At 44.9% G+C, this 14,967-nt stretch overlaps 1 protein-coding gene across 1 annotated transcript in view; it reads left to right on the top strand.

Moving 5' to 3' along the window:
* The first annotated feature begins 6,744 nt into the window (after positions 1-6,744).
* The window catches only part of NUP160 (nucleoporin 160), a 63,857-nt gene continuing 55,634 nt past the window's right edge, over positions 6,745-14,967 (top strand). The window contains exons 1-2 of the mRNA XM_053561755.1: positions 6,745-7,054; positions 7,308-7,419. Coding sequence (XP_053417730.1) covers positions 6,955-7,054; positions 7,308-7,419 — 212 coding nt within the window. The 5' untranslated portion in view covers positions 6,745-6,954. The remainder of the gene's footprint in view (positions 7,055-7,307; positions 7,420-14,967) is intronic.

The following is a 14,967-nucleotide window of genomic DNA, read 5'->3' on the forward strand; positions in this document are numbered from 1 at the left end:
CTCCTGCCTCCGCCTCCCAAGTAGCTGGGACTACAGGCACCTGCCACAACTCCGGGCTGTTTTTTGGTTGCAGCCGTCATTGTTGTTTGGCGGGCCCGGGCTGGATGCGAACCCACCAGCTCAGGTGTATGTGGTTGGCACCTTAGCCGCTTGAGCCACAGGCACTGAGCCCTTAAGTGATTCTCTTGCCTTAGCCTCCTGAGTAGCTGGGACTATAGGCACCCGCCACAATGCTTGGCTATTTTTTTGTTGCAGTTGTCATTGCTGTTTAGCTGGCCCCAGCTGGGTTTGAACCCACCAGCCTTGGTGTTTGTGGCTGGCACCCTAACCACTGAGCTATGGGCGCCGAGCCCTCACAGTGTAAAGTGGAGAGGCAGGGAGAGCAGGAGAAGAGAAAGATCAATTAGAAAGTTGTTTCAGGGTTCGGTGCCTGTGGCTCAAGCGGCTAAGGCGCCAGCCACATACATCTGAGCTGGCAGGTTCGAATCCAGCCCGGGCCCACCAAACAACGATGGCTAAAACCAAAAAAATAGCCGGGCATTGTGGCAGGTGCCTGTGGTCCCAGCTGCTTGGGAGGCTGAGGCCAGAGAATCGCTTAAGCCCAGGAGTTGGAGGTTGCTGTGAGCTGTGATGCCACAGAACTCTACCCAGGGTGACAGCTTGAGGCTCTATCTCAAAAACAAAATAAAAAATAATAAAAATAAATAAAGCTGATTAAAAAAAAAAGAAAGTTGTTTCAGAGTGGCGCCTGTAGCTCAGCTGGCAAGGGCACTGGCCACATACACCTAGGGTGGTGGGTTCCAACCCGGCCTGGGTCTGCTAAGCAGCAATGATAACTGCAACCAAAAGCATTGTGGCGGGCGCCTGTAGTCCCACCTGCTTGGGAGCCTCAGGCAAGAGAATTGCTTGAACCCAAGAGTTTGAGGTTGCTGTGAGCTGTGATGTCATAGTACTCTACCCAGAGTGACAGCTTGAGACTCTGTCTCAAAAAAAAAAAAAAGAAAAAAATAAAGCAAAAGAATGTTGTTTTACTCAGGAGGTTGAGGCAAGAGAATCACCTAAGCCCAAGAGCTGGAGGTTGCTGTGAGCTGTGACCCCATGGTACTTTACCAAGGGCAACAAAGTGAGACTCTGTCTCAAAAAAAAAAAGAAAATTGTTTCTGTGATCTAAGAATGAAACATGGAAGGCTATATGAAGTAAAGTATCAAGGGGGAAAAATGTTCCTTGTATCTATTGCACCCTAACAAACTACCCAAATTTTGGTGGCTGAAATTAGCAATCATGGCCTGGTGCTGTGGCTCATGCCTGCAATCTCAGCACTTTGGAAGGCCAAGGAGAGAGGATCACCTGAGGCCAAGAATTTGAGACTAGGCAGAGCAACATAGCAAGACCCCATCTCTATAAAAAAATAAGAAAAACTAGTTGGGCACAGTGGCACACGCTCATAGTCCCAGCTACTCAGTAGGCTAAAGCAGGAGGATCTTCTGGGTCCAGGAGTTTGACACCAGCCTATAGCGATACCCCTATCCAAAATAAGTTTTAATTTTAAAATAGCAATCATGTATTTAGCTCACAAATCTGCAATCTTCACAGGGCTCTGTGGTGATGCCTTATCTCTGCTCTACAACATATCTGGGGCCTCAGCTGAGGTGACTCAATAACTGGGGCTGGAACAACTAGGGATTCACCAGGCATCTCTCACTTCATGTAACCTTGGAGTGAGGGGTTACAGCTCTGTAACCTTTGCAATCTCTCTAGGATGGCAACCCCAGAGATAGTCAATTTTCTTTCTTTTTTCTTCTTAGAGACAGAGTCTCACTTTGTCACCCTCAGTAGAGTGCAGTGGCATCGCAGCTCACAGCAACCTTCTGAGCTTAGGCGATTCTCTTGCCTCAGCTTCCCGAGTAGCAGGGACTACAGGTGCCCGCCATAACACCTGGGTATTTTTTGTTGCAGTCTGACTGGGGCCAGGTTTGAACCCACCACCCTCAGTATATGGTGCTCTACCCACTGAGCCACAGGCGCAGTCCCAGTCAATTTTCTTAACATGACAGCTGGTTTCTCTCATAGTCAGTGTTCCAAGAGAAAAGTGACTCTCTTAAAGCTAATCTGGCACAGTGTCACTTTTGCTGTATTCTATTACTTACTTATTACTTTTGCTGTATTCTATTATTCTATCCCCTTCTATGTTCAAGGGAGGCAACCAAGACTATACCTCTCCATGGAAAGAATATCAATAAATCTTTGAATCTATTTGCCACATAGATACATGAGATTTGGATGTTAGGAATAAGAGAGAAAAGTCCAGGAATCTAATTACTAGATTTCTAGCCTGGGTAATTGGGCAGTGATAGTCACGCAGACACAGAATACTTGAGTCTGAACACCTCAGAATACCTGAGGCAGCTGAGTATACAGAGGGAAGAAATGAGTTCCATTTTATTTATTTTTTTGAGACAGTCTCAGGCTGTCTCCCTGGGTAGAGTGCCATGGCATCACAGCTCACAACAACCTCCAACTTCTGGGCTCAAGCGAGTCTCCTGTCTCCGCCTCCCAAGTAGCTGGGACTATAGGCGCCCACCACAACGCCTGGCTATTTTTTGGTTGCCGCTGTCATTGTTGTTTGGCGGGCCCAGGCTGGATTTGAACCCGCCAGCTTAGGTGCATGTGGCTGGCGCCTTAGCCGCTTGAGCCACAGGCGCTGAGCCATGAGTTCCGTTTTAGATGTGCTGAGTTTGAGATGTCTGTGGGAAATCCAAGTGATGTCAAGGAGGCAGCTGAGTATAAAAACTGTAAACTAAGGAAAGAGGCCTGACCTTTAGATATGAAGTTGGAAATAATCAGTTTTCAGAATAGTTCTCTCAGCTGTAATATGCCACACACTACTGTGTCATGATCATTTATAACTCAACCAGGAATTTGTAAATATTGACAGTAAAAGTGTTGATATCTTTTAAAAAAATCACCTAAAAATAATGCCACTCTCACATTTAGTATACAGTCTCAAAATAGTACTTTACTTAGTACAAGATAAAAATGATGAATTTCAGGAGCTTAAAATCCTGATTCAGGAAGAAAAAATGTTTTAAATAGTAGTTTTGTTCAATAATCCATAAGTTACATTCAGCAATATTATAAACTTTAATGTCAGTTCTGATTGGTATTTTTACAAGGAAATACAACTCAGTTTTCTTTTCTATTCTCCAGATCTGCTATTCTTCTACTGTTGCCACCCAGTTCATGGCATCAGTTGTCAAGACAAAAACAGGAGTCATCCTGGACGTGGCCCCCTCTCTCACTTTCACACTCACCAGACCAGATGCCACTGATTTTACTTCCTGAGTATTCACTTAATCTACTCCCTTCTTAATCTCCATGTCACTTGGGTCCTCACCAACTCTTGCCTGGACTACTCATTCATTCATTCACTTGCCAAATACTTACGTGTCAGGCATGATTCAGAATGTGGAGTCTAGTCGAGGGGTGGAGGATGAGTGCAGAAAGCAGGGAAGCAATTTAGGAGGCTATTACAATAATGCTAGTGGTTGACACAGGGCAGAGAGGTGAGAAATGGTTGGACTGTAAATGTATTATGCAGGTACAGTCAACGAGAGTTCCTTACTGACTGCATATACGATCAGAGAAAAAGAGGACTCAAAGATGATTCCAGAGATTCTGGCTTGAGCAATTAGAAATATGCTAGTCATATTTGAACTAAGTGTGAAGAAAAGATTAGGACTTCAGTTTTTGTTTTTTGTTGAGACAGAGCCTTAAGCTGTTGCCCTGGGTAGAGTGCTGTGGCATCACAGCTCACAGCAACCTCCAACTCCTGGGTTCAAGCGATTCTCTTGCCTCCACCTCCCAAGTATCTGGGACTACAGGTGCCCGCCACAATGCCCGGCTATTTTTTGGTCAGCTGTCGTTGTCTGGCAGCCTGGGCTGGATTCAAACACTCCAGCTCAGATATATGTGACTGCCTTAGCCTCTTGAGCCACAGGTGCCAAGCCTGGTTTTTGTTTTTGTTTTTTTTTTTGAGATGGACTTTTACTTTGTTGCCCTCAGTAGAGTGCTATACAGGGAGTCATATCTCACAGCAACCTCAAACTCCTGGGCTCAAGTGATCCTCTTGCCTCAGCCTCCCAAGTAGTTGGGACTACAAGCGCCTGCCACAAAGCCCAGATAGTTTTTCTACTTTTAGAGATGGGATCTTGCTCTTGCTCAGGCTGGTCTCAAACTCCTGAGCTCAAGCAATCCACCTGCCTCAGCCTCCCAGTGTGCTAGGATTACAGGCATGAGTCACTTTGCCCAGCCAGGACTTTAGTTTTGAACATATCAGGACTTCAATTTTAGACATGTGAAATCTATGATACAGAAGCAGCAGCAGAATATTTTCAGAGGAAATGTTTGAACTGGACTATCAGCATATAACAACTTGGTATTTAAAACCATAAGACTGGATATGATTCTCAGGGGAGTGAATATAGACAGAAAGAAGTTCAAGAACTGAGCTGTGGAGCTCCAAAGTCAAAAGGCTGGGGAAAAGAGGAGCAACTAGGAAAGGAGTCTGAAAAGGAAGAGTCAATGAAACAAGCAAAAATCAGAAGTGTGGAATCCTGGATGCCATGTGCAGAAAGTGTTTCCAAGAGGAAAAGGCAATCAATTGGTCAAATTCAGCAGGTGTCAAGTACACTTAGAAATAACAGTTCGGTATTAGTATGGTAATGTGGACATCGTTGGCAACCTTGAAAAAAGAAGTTTCAGCAAGAAAATAGGAACAAAAGCCTAATAAAAGTGGGTATAAGAGAAAATGAGAGAAAAATGTTCTTGAATTTTGCTGTAGTAGGGGAGGTGTAGAGATATGGGGTATGAGGCAGCAGCTGCAAAGAGTAGAGTCTTTGTGGTGGGCAGAAGAAATAACAGCATGTTTGTATGCTCAGAGGAACAACTTGGTAACAAGGGGAAAAATTGAAGACATAGGAGACTTGAATTTCTGGAATAATATCCTTGAGCAGGTGATCTAAGAAGGAGAAAAATCGTCTGTCTCACCATAAGCTCAGACAGTTCAATTTTTATATTAAGGGAAGGGAAGGCAAAATATGTGGATACAGATGTTGATAGGTGGAGAGATATAGTAGAGGAAGTTCTCTTTCTTTCTTTTTTTTTTTTGAGACAGTGTCTCACTTTGTCCCCCTAGGTAGAGTGCTGTGGCGTCATAGCTCACAGCAACCTCAAACGCTTGGGCTCAAGCGATTCTCTTGCCTCAGCCTCCCAAGTAGTCCTCACTGGGACTGTAGATGCCTGCCACAATGCCAGGCTATTCAACCCGTGAGCTCAGGCAATCCACCCACCTCGGCCTCCCAGAGTGCTAGGATTACAGGCATGAGCCGCCTCATGAAAGTTCTCTTTTGATTGCTTTAATTTTCTAAGTAAAGAAGCAAGCTGAGATAAAGTGAGGATGAAGGAGGTGTTGGGGGTTAAAGGAGTTATGAAATACTCATTTGGGTCTGGGTGCAGTGGCTGAGGCAAGAGAATCGCTGAAGCCCAAGAGTTTGAGGTTGCTGTTGTGAGCTAAGAAGCCACAGCACTCTACCCAGGGGGACAAAATGAGGCTCTGTCTCAAAAAAAAAAATTAAAAAGAAATACTCATGGGGTGGTGCTTGTGGCTCAAGGAGTAGGGCGCCAGCCCCATTTCTCAGGAGGTGGCAGGTTTGAACCCCACCCTGGCCAAAAACTGCAAAAAATAAAAATAAAAATACTCATTTGCACAGTAAATGGGCATGTAAAATACAACTTTTGGGGGGGGGGGCAGTGGTTATGAGCCCACTCAAGATTCATGGTCCTGGTGAAGTTAGAGGGAGGCATGTCAGTATGTGTGTGTATTTTTCTCTAGCCACGTTTAGCTACATTTTTGTATTTAATATAAGTTACAGGTTTTACCAGAGGGTGATGAAGAGAGTTAAGCAAGAGAGTAATTTAATGGAATTTAAACAGGAAAAACACAAAGGAAGTGAGGGACAACGAAAAGGTCTTAGGTGAAATGAGGGAACTGAATTGCTGGAGTTGGTGTCCTAGAGAGAGTGAGGTGGATAAATGGGGGATAGTGGTCAGAACTGGATAAAACGGAAAATGACAGAATAGCTGGGGTCACTGGTGGTAACAAGGTTACAGAGCTGCTTAACAAACGCCGGCTAGCATTAAGGAACAAAACCTTTCCCACTGGAAATTAGCATTTTCCTCAATTTTGAGCATCTACTTCCGTAATATCGTCTCAACATGCACTATAGACACTTAGTGTATTGGCAGCCAAGAGCAAGATCAGGGGTAGAATGAAAGGCAAATTCCTTTCATGAATGCAAGTAATACTTAACCTAGGCAGGTTGCAGCATCAACCTTTAAACGCGTTATTATGTTTCATTACATTAGATTACGCGAACAGTGTAAAATAGTCAAAAAATTGCCAGAAGGCCCTTCTTTTCGTTCCCCTTTTTCCCACGTGTCAATGAAGGGGGAATAAAGTGAGACCCAGCGGAGGTGTACAGACGGACACTCTTACGCAGGTAGAGGTTTGGTGCCGCCAAACACGCTGAACGGACCTCGCCGCTCCCGGAGACAGCCCGGCAGCTAGTGCCGGCGATTTCAAAATGGAAACAAACCCCGCGCCGCCCCCTGCGCCGAGGCCGCCGGGAAAAGGACACCGCCCTCTGGAGGCGTCCCAGCCAGCCACTGGCAGGGTCCCGCAGATAGAGTCGGTTTCCCCAGCCCTTTTCGCTTCTGGCTTCCTCCCCGCCCACCCTCATTCTCACCGTAAAACCTCTCGCAGTAAAAGGTCGGCCCCGCTTTTCCCCTCCCCAGGTCACTGCACCTGCCCGCCGCTCCCCCGCCCGCCCCCGGAAGTGACAGCAGCCGCGCGGCCCCGCCGGTGTCCCGTCGGGCATCGCGGCGGCGGCGGGAAGATGGCGGCGGCGGGATCCCTGGAACGGAGCTTCGTGGAGCTAAGCGGAGCCGAACGCGAAGGGCCGAGGCACTTTCGGGAATTCACAGTCAGCGGCGATGGTAGGGATGTGGCCAGCGAGGGCGCGATCCGATCCTTCCCCTCCGGCTCCTCCCTTGGGTCTCTGACCGCCCCCGGATTCATCCACCTTGGTCCACATGCCTATTGCCTCTGGATCAGGGCTTCTTTGGTGCCCGACGTCTTCCTCTTTTCTTTGTACGGGTTGTCAATCCATCACCCTCTGCTTTCTCAGCACCTCAGTGCCTGTCATCTGCAGTGAACCACGTCTGTAGGTTGACCACGTTCATTTTGCAGGGACTGCAAGTGCTGTGACTGGCGCTGTGAAATATAGCGAGAGTGCGGGAGGCTTCTACTATGCGGAAAGTGGCAAGTTGTTCTCGGTTACCAGAAACAGGTTCATTCATTGGTAAGTGCTGCACTTCGCCAAAACCCCTTGGAAGGTAGGGTTCAGGATGTAAATTTTTGTCACTGTCGCCCAAATGTCATTCTGCAAAGCCGCAATCCACAGGGAAAGAAAGACTATTTTCAATCCATGTCAATCAGGGGAAGACTAAGGAGACAGAGTTCTAGGAGAGGTAACCCCCTCCCCCCAGACAACAGCAGAAGGAATGTGGCTTACGGGATAAAGCCCTTAAGATCACTTTTAAACATGAACCCATTATGTTTTTATAGCGCTTTGCAGCTTCTTTCATTCCAAAAATATGATTAGAGGTTTTATATGTCAGGCATTATGCTAGGTACTTGGATGAAATGATGAACGAAAACAACCACCATTTTCATTATCCTGAGATGATGTTGTAGTATAAGAATAGATGTGGACCTACCTTTCCTGGGGCAGTATTGTGGAAGAAAGAGATATTGAACTGATTACCACTACACAAGTATATAAATGCAAATGTTTATACTTCCCGTAGGGAAAAATACAGGGACTTTGAGAGGCTAATGGGAGAACTAAATGTTATTAGTTGGGCAAGAAGAGGCTTTAAGGAATTCAGTTAGCCTAAGACCTGAAGGATGAAAAGTTAGATAGGCATGGGGAATGGTATAAAGAACAGTACAGCAAACAGGATCACCATATGGAAAGGCCTTCCCAGGTTTGGGGGACTGACCAAAGGTCTATGTGGCGTAAGTGCAGTAGGTAAAACAGAAAGTGATGTGAGTGGTGCTAAGGCTGGACAGCTGGCAAGACTCAGACCATGAGGGACCCTTGGGTCGTTTTTAAGGATTTTTTGATTTTTATCCTAAGTACACATTTTTTTAAGGATTTTTGGATTTTATCCTAAATACAGACATTGAACCATCATTGAAGGGTTTTTGAAGAGTTTACCAACATGGTCAAAATTGCATTTTTAGAAGATCAGTCTGCTTTGTGGAAAGTAGATTTGGGTTGGATGGGTATAATACCAAAAAACACTTTCTTTTTTTCGATGGCCCAAGTAAGGGATGCTGGTGGGAATGACTAGGAAAAGAAAAGATTAATTTAAGATACATTTAGGCTCAGCACCTGTACAATAGGGACCAGCCACATACACTGAGGCTGGCAGGTTCGAACCTGGCCCGAGCCAGCTAAACAACAACGACGACTACAACAAAAAATAGCCAGGCGTTTTTTGGGAGGCTGAGGCAAGCGAATCGCTTAAGCCCAACAGTTTGAGGTTGCTGTGAGCTGTGACGCCATGGCCCTCTACCAAGGGTGACATCTGTCTCAAAAAAAAAAAGAGATACATTTAGAAGGTAGATTCCCTAGGATTCGGATTCCCTAGATAGAATGCGGAATAGGAGATGGGAAGGGAAAGGGAGGAAGCAATGACAGCACCCTGGTTTCAGATATGACTAACTAGATGTGGTTGTGGAGAGGTTGCCATTTACTGAGATATAAAAGATAGATTTGGAGAAATGTGAGTAATTCTTTTGGTCATACTAAATTTGATGTACTTGGACAGCAGCCCTTTGGCAATGAAAGGAGACATTAAAATTTATAGGTCTAAGGTTCAGAAGAGAACTTACGTTAGAGATAAAAATTTTATTTAAGAAATTTGTGTGTGCCTGATATGTTTCAGTCAATTTTTAGGGTCTGGGGATATAGCAGGGAACAAAACAAAGTTCCCACTCTCATGAAATAGGCAGTAGCAACAATAACAAAAATTCCCCCACGTAAAGGTAGTGTGTCAGGTAATAAGTGAAATAAAAAATAGGGAAGCAGGAGAAGAGGAATGTCTACAGAATTTAATGGTTTATATAAGGTGGTTGGGCAAGACCCAGAGATAAATTGACATTTGAGCAGAAGATGAAAGAGTATCTGGGAGATAAGCTTTTTAGGTAGAGCTTTCTAAGAAAAAGGAACAAAAAGTGTAAAGAACCCTATACAGGAGCTTGTATGTTGTGTTGAAAGAATAGCAAGGGGCCAAGACTGCAGATGAGTGAACAAAGGGTCGAATAGTAAGAAAGATGCAGCTGAGAGCCAACCACATCAGGGTTTTTTTTGGTTATTTTAAGGCCTTGCTTGGCTTTAGCTCTGAGTGAGATGGGAAGAAGCCACTGGAGTGTTTAAGTGAAGGAATGACATATGATCTGAGATCTGTGTTTTCAAGGATTACTGTTGCTGCTAGGTTAAGAATAGAGTATAGTGGGAGTAAGGGTAGAAGCAGGGAGACCCGTCAGGACGCTGATGCCGCAATCCAAAAAAAGAGATGATGATGGCTTAGACCAGGGCCGTAAGTGATAGAGGCAGTGAGAAATGTTCTGCTTCCCACATGGATTTGTTAGAACTACTGCTGCTTCAGATGCGGAATGTAAAGAAACACAGGAGTCAGTGGTGATCCCTAGATTTTTGGCTTGAGTAACTGGAAGTTATAGAGATACCATTAATTCAGATGTAAAAAAGTATAGGTAAAGCAGTTGTTTTTGTTTGTTTTCAGATTTGGTGAGTACAGGATTTTTGTTTCAGACAGGTTTAATTTGAGATGCCTGTTAGATACACAAGTGAAAGGTTGAAAGAGTCAGAAGTTTGGGGCAGCGCCTGTGGGTCAATGGGTGGGGCGCCGGCCCCATATACCAAGGTTGGTGGGTTCAAACCTGGCCTCAGCCAAACTGCAACAAAAAAATAACTGGGTGTTGTGGCGGGTGCCTGTAGTCCCAGCCACTCGGGAATCTGAGGCAAGAGAATCACCTAAGCCCAGGAGTTGGAGGTTGCTGTTAGCTATGACACCACAGCACTCTACCAAGGATGATAAAGTGAGACTCTGTCTCTATAAAAAAAAAAAAAAAAGAGTAGAGTAGGAAGTTTACTGAAGAGGTACAGATTTGGAAATTATTGGTATTAGGTGGCATGTAAAACTGTTTTACTGATGAGATTGCCTAGAGAATGAGAATAAATCATGGTTTGCCAGTCTCTGCACTGTTTACATTTGGGATCAGGTAAGTCTTCTCTGTTAGGGACTGTTTTATACACATAAGGTGTTGGGTAGCATCCCTGGCCTCTATACACTGTATAGCAATAGCATACCCACATCTTTGCTCCAATTATGGTAACCTTTCTAGATAATTACTAAATATCTTTGGGAAGTGAGGCAGAATCATCCCCAGTTGAGAACCAGTTGTACAGAGAGGTCTGAGGACGGAACCCTAGAAGGCTCCAACAGTTACAATACAAGAAACGTGAGGAGGAGTAACAACTGAAGTGAGAGTCAAACAGAGAGCAGAGTCCTAGAAGCTGAGGGATAGATTGCAAGAAGGAAGAGAGAGGAAAACTTTTCAGTGCTGTATGTAAATCAGGTGAGTTGAGAAATGCTTCATGGAGGTCACTGACGGCCTTGTCAGGAGCTGTTCTAGTAGGATGCAAAAGCCTTGGTGGAGCATGTTTAAGAGAGACAGGAAGGAGAGGAATTGTAAGTATAGAGCAACTCTTTCAAAGAATATTGATATAAGGGAAGCAGGAAGCACATGGTAGGTGGAGAGCAGAGGTAGAAAGAGGAAATATTATAGTATATTTATGTGTAGTTGGGAATGATTTGATAGATAGAGGTGAGGACAACCACTAGAGGAGACGGATTGAGGAAGCTGACAAGGTGTTAGGGAAAATGTAGCTATTGAAATCATTCAGAATATGGCAGGAATAGTGTGGGAGAGAATGGAGGTGGGCCAGGAACTAGTCTTCAAGGAATGAGAGAAATTTTTTAAAATTTAAAATTAAATTAAAGCCAGGTGGTAAGTGATAGAGGCAGTGAGAAATGTTCTGGATGTGCTTTCCAGGTGGATTTGTTAGAACTACTGCTGTTTCAGATGAGGAATGTAAAGAAACATAAGAGTCAGTGGTGATCCCCAGATTTTTGGCTTGAGTAACTGGAAGTTATAGAGATACTATTAATTCGGATGTTAAAAAGTATAGGTGAAGCAGGTGTTTTTGTTTGTTTTTCAGATTTGGCCAGTCCAGGAATTTTGTTTCAGGCAGGTTTATAAGGATACAAACAAATAAGGTTAATGAGAGAAATTTTTAAATAACTGTAGCAAGCAGGAGTAGCAGGTGGTATCTGATTCTATGAGCTTCAGAGCCGAGTGGGTCAGGCAAGAAGAGAGGAGCAGTGGCCAGGAGTGGCAGTGGGAAACAAGCAGAACATCTGTGCCCTATTTTGAGGCCCCATTATAAGGAGCATGATACAGAAAGTGGGGGGCCGGGCACAGTGGCTCATGCCTATAATCCCAGCACTGGGAGGATGAGGAGGGAGAATTGCTTGAGCTCAGGAGTTTGAGACTTGCCTGGGCAAGAATGAGACCCCGACACATAAAAAAAAATGCAAAACCCAACTGGGCGCTGCAGCTAGCGCCTGTAATCCCAGCAGCTTCCAGAGGCTGGGGCAGCGGGATGCCCACAGCCTGAGTCAGAGGTTGCAATGAGCTATGATGCCATTGCACTCTAGTCAGGGCATAGGGTGGGACTCTATCTGAACAACAACAACAAAAAAAGAAAGTGTGAGGTGGGAGAAGGGCAGTGTCCTTGGGGAGATCCTGGACCCAACTTTAACCATAACTCTGGAGGGCAGCACCGGTAGCTCAGTGGGTAGGGTGCTGGCCACATACACCGAGGCTGGTGGGTTGGAACCCAGCCCTCTGCCAGCTAAAACGACAATGACAATTATAACAATAACAACAAAAAATAGCCCGGCATTGTGGTGAGTGCCTATAGTCCCAGCTACTTGGGGGCTGAGGCAAGAGAATCACTTAAGCCCAAGAGTTTGAGGTTGCTGTGAGCTGTGATGCTACGGCACTCTGCTGAGTGCAACATAGTGAGACTCTGTCTCAAAGAAAAAAAGCATAACTGTGGAATGTGATAGTATTCTTTAGAGATCAAGTTGAGGATCCAGAAAATTGTACTAATACCATAATGGAGTCGAGTAGCTCTGGGGAATCATCCTTGCATCCTAAGAATGGATAAGATATGCCTTGGGAGTAAAGAAGGTGACCCAGGATCAGGTTTGAGGAAATCTAACATGGGGGATCAGGTCCAGGAGATCGGAAGACGTCCAGGAGAGAACAGTATCACAGAAGCCGAGAGAAGACTATTTGACGAAGGAAGATAATGCAGAATCAAGAGTACATTGAAGTTAGTACAGTGACTTTGATAAGCAGAGGGTGTGATGGTGGCAAAAGCCAGATTTAGTAGGTTTAAGAGTATGAGGGAGGGGAGGAAATAGAGAATGCTTGGCCATTGAGGGGAATGGAGAGAATGTGATAACTGCCTTGGTAGTGGGGGGGGGGGGCAAGAAAAATGGGGTAACAGAAAGGGAGAGACAAGGGAAGAGACTATTTGAATGGCAGTGGAAGGCCCTGGAAGGAGAGAAGGATACTTAAAAAAGTTAGAGATTGGCCTTTAGTTGCTGAAAGGGGGCTTGCTTAGGGGGGAATAATGCAGGTAATATAGTATACATTGATGGGAAGTTAGGGCCTTCCCACCGTGCTGTTTTCTACCGTTCCAAGCCTGCCACATTGCAGAGTTGCATGTGAAGAACTTGACCCTGCATCCCTAACACAGTTCTGGCTTTGTCTAAGCACAGTATGTACTGTCATTTTTTTCTTTAGTCACATGACATACTATCATATTATTCCCTGGCCACTGTTAGGGTCTTCTTGTAAAGATTAATAGATTTTTTTTTTTGAGACCTTGCTCATTGCAACCTCAAATTTCTGGGTTCAAGCAATCCACTGCTTCAGCATCCCAGCCTGCCTAGCTAATAGACTTTTTTAAATATTAATATAATATGCTTTTTTATCTTGTCACTGCTTTAAACTGTGTTTCCTGCTAGGTTGTATATCCCTTAACAAGGAAGACTAGGGTTTTTTTTTTTTTTTTTGGGGGGGGGGGTTGCAGTTTTTGGCCGGGGCTGGGTTTGAACCCACCACCTCCAGCATATGGGGCCAGTGCCCTACTCCGTTGAGCCATAGGTGCCACTGTTTTTTTTCTTTTTTTGAGACAGTCTCAAGCTGTTGCCCTGGGTAGAGTGCCGTGGCATCATAGCTCATAGCAGCCTCCAGCTCTTGGGCTTAAGTGATCCTCATGCTTGTTTTTCTTTCTTTCTTTTTTTTTTTTTGTAGAGACAGAGTGTCACTTTATCACCCTCGGTAGAGTGCCGTGGCGTCACACAGCTCACAGCAACCTCCAACTCCTGGGCTTAGGCAATTCTCTTGCCTCAGACTCCCAAGTAGGCACCTGCCACAATGTCCAGCTATTTTTTTGTTGTAATTTGGCCGGGGCCGGGTTTGAACCCTCCACCCTTGGTATATGGGGCCGGTGCCCTACCCACTGAGCCACAAGCGCCACCCAGTTTTTCTATTTTTAGTAGAGATGGGGTCTTGCTTTTGCTCAGACTGGTCTCAAACTCTGTGAGCTCAAGCTATTCACCTGCCTCAGCCTCCCAGAGTGCTAGGATTACAGGCGTGCACCACTGGCCAGGACCAATAGATTTTTATTTGTTTTTTTTTGCAGTTTTTGGCCAGGGCTGAGTTCGAACCTGCCACTCTGGCATATGGGCCGGCACCCGATTCCTTTGTGCCACAGGCACCACCCTTGATCATTTGTTTTAGCAGGCCCACCAGCCCTGGTGCATGTTGCTAGTGTCCTAACCACTGAGCTACAGGGGCTCAGCCAGGACCAGTAGATTTTTTTTATTTTTGAGACAGAGTCTCAAGCTGTCACCCTGGGTAGAGTGCTGTGGTGTCACAGCTCACAGCAACCTCAAACTCTTGGGCTTAAGCAAGTCTTGCCTCAGCCTCCCAAGTAGCTGGGACTACAGGTGCCCACCACGACACCTGGCTATTTTTTCGTTGTAGTTGTCATTGTTGTTTGGTGGGCCCAGGCTGGATTCAAACCTGCCAGCTCCGGTGTATGTGGCTGGCACTGTAGCCACTTGAGCTATAGGTGCCAAACCAACCGATAGATTTTTAAAACTCTTTTAGCTCTGTGGAAAGAAGACCCTGGATTTATTCATAACATAGATGTTTTTTCTTTTCTCGTTATAGGTAAGATGAAACAGTCAGAAGCAACCAAAATATTTATAGATGTCCAAGATGACAATCCCAGGCGTAAAGGCAGACTTTTAGTAAAAGAAGGATTTATGGTGGGATAATTCTAGGATATGATCTATCCTGTCTTTAGGCAAGGGAGCATTCACAAAAAAGGAAGGAAAAACACTTTAAGGTGTTAAAAGGACATTAAAGTAGAGAAAATGAAAGGAATTTGAGATGATGAGATGCTTAAAGAAAGACAGAACAATTTTAGTAGAAAATTATTTTTACTTTAGAGGAGCAGAGGTTAAAACTAGGAGCCAGATGTTAAGGAAAATAAACTCTACCCCGTTATTTATTACTAAGCAAACTCTTTTTGAGGAGTAATGGTAAACCTGCCTTAGTATGTTCAATATGCAAAGTTTTGTTGTTGTTGTTTGAGACAGAGACTCAAGTT

The sequence above is a fragment of the Nycticebus coucang genome, chromosome 14, assembly GCF_027406575.1.
Source record: "Nycticebus coucang isolate mNycCou1 chromosome 14, mNycCou1.pri, whole genome shotgun sequence".
NCBI classification, from domain to species: domain Eukaryota; kingdom Metazoa; phylum Chordata; class Mammalia; order Primates; family Lorisidae; genus Nycticebus; species Nycticebus coucang.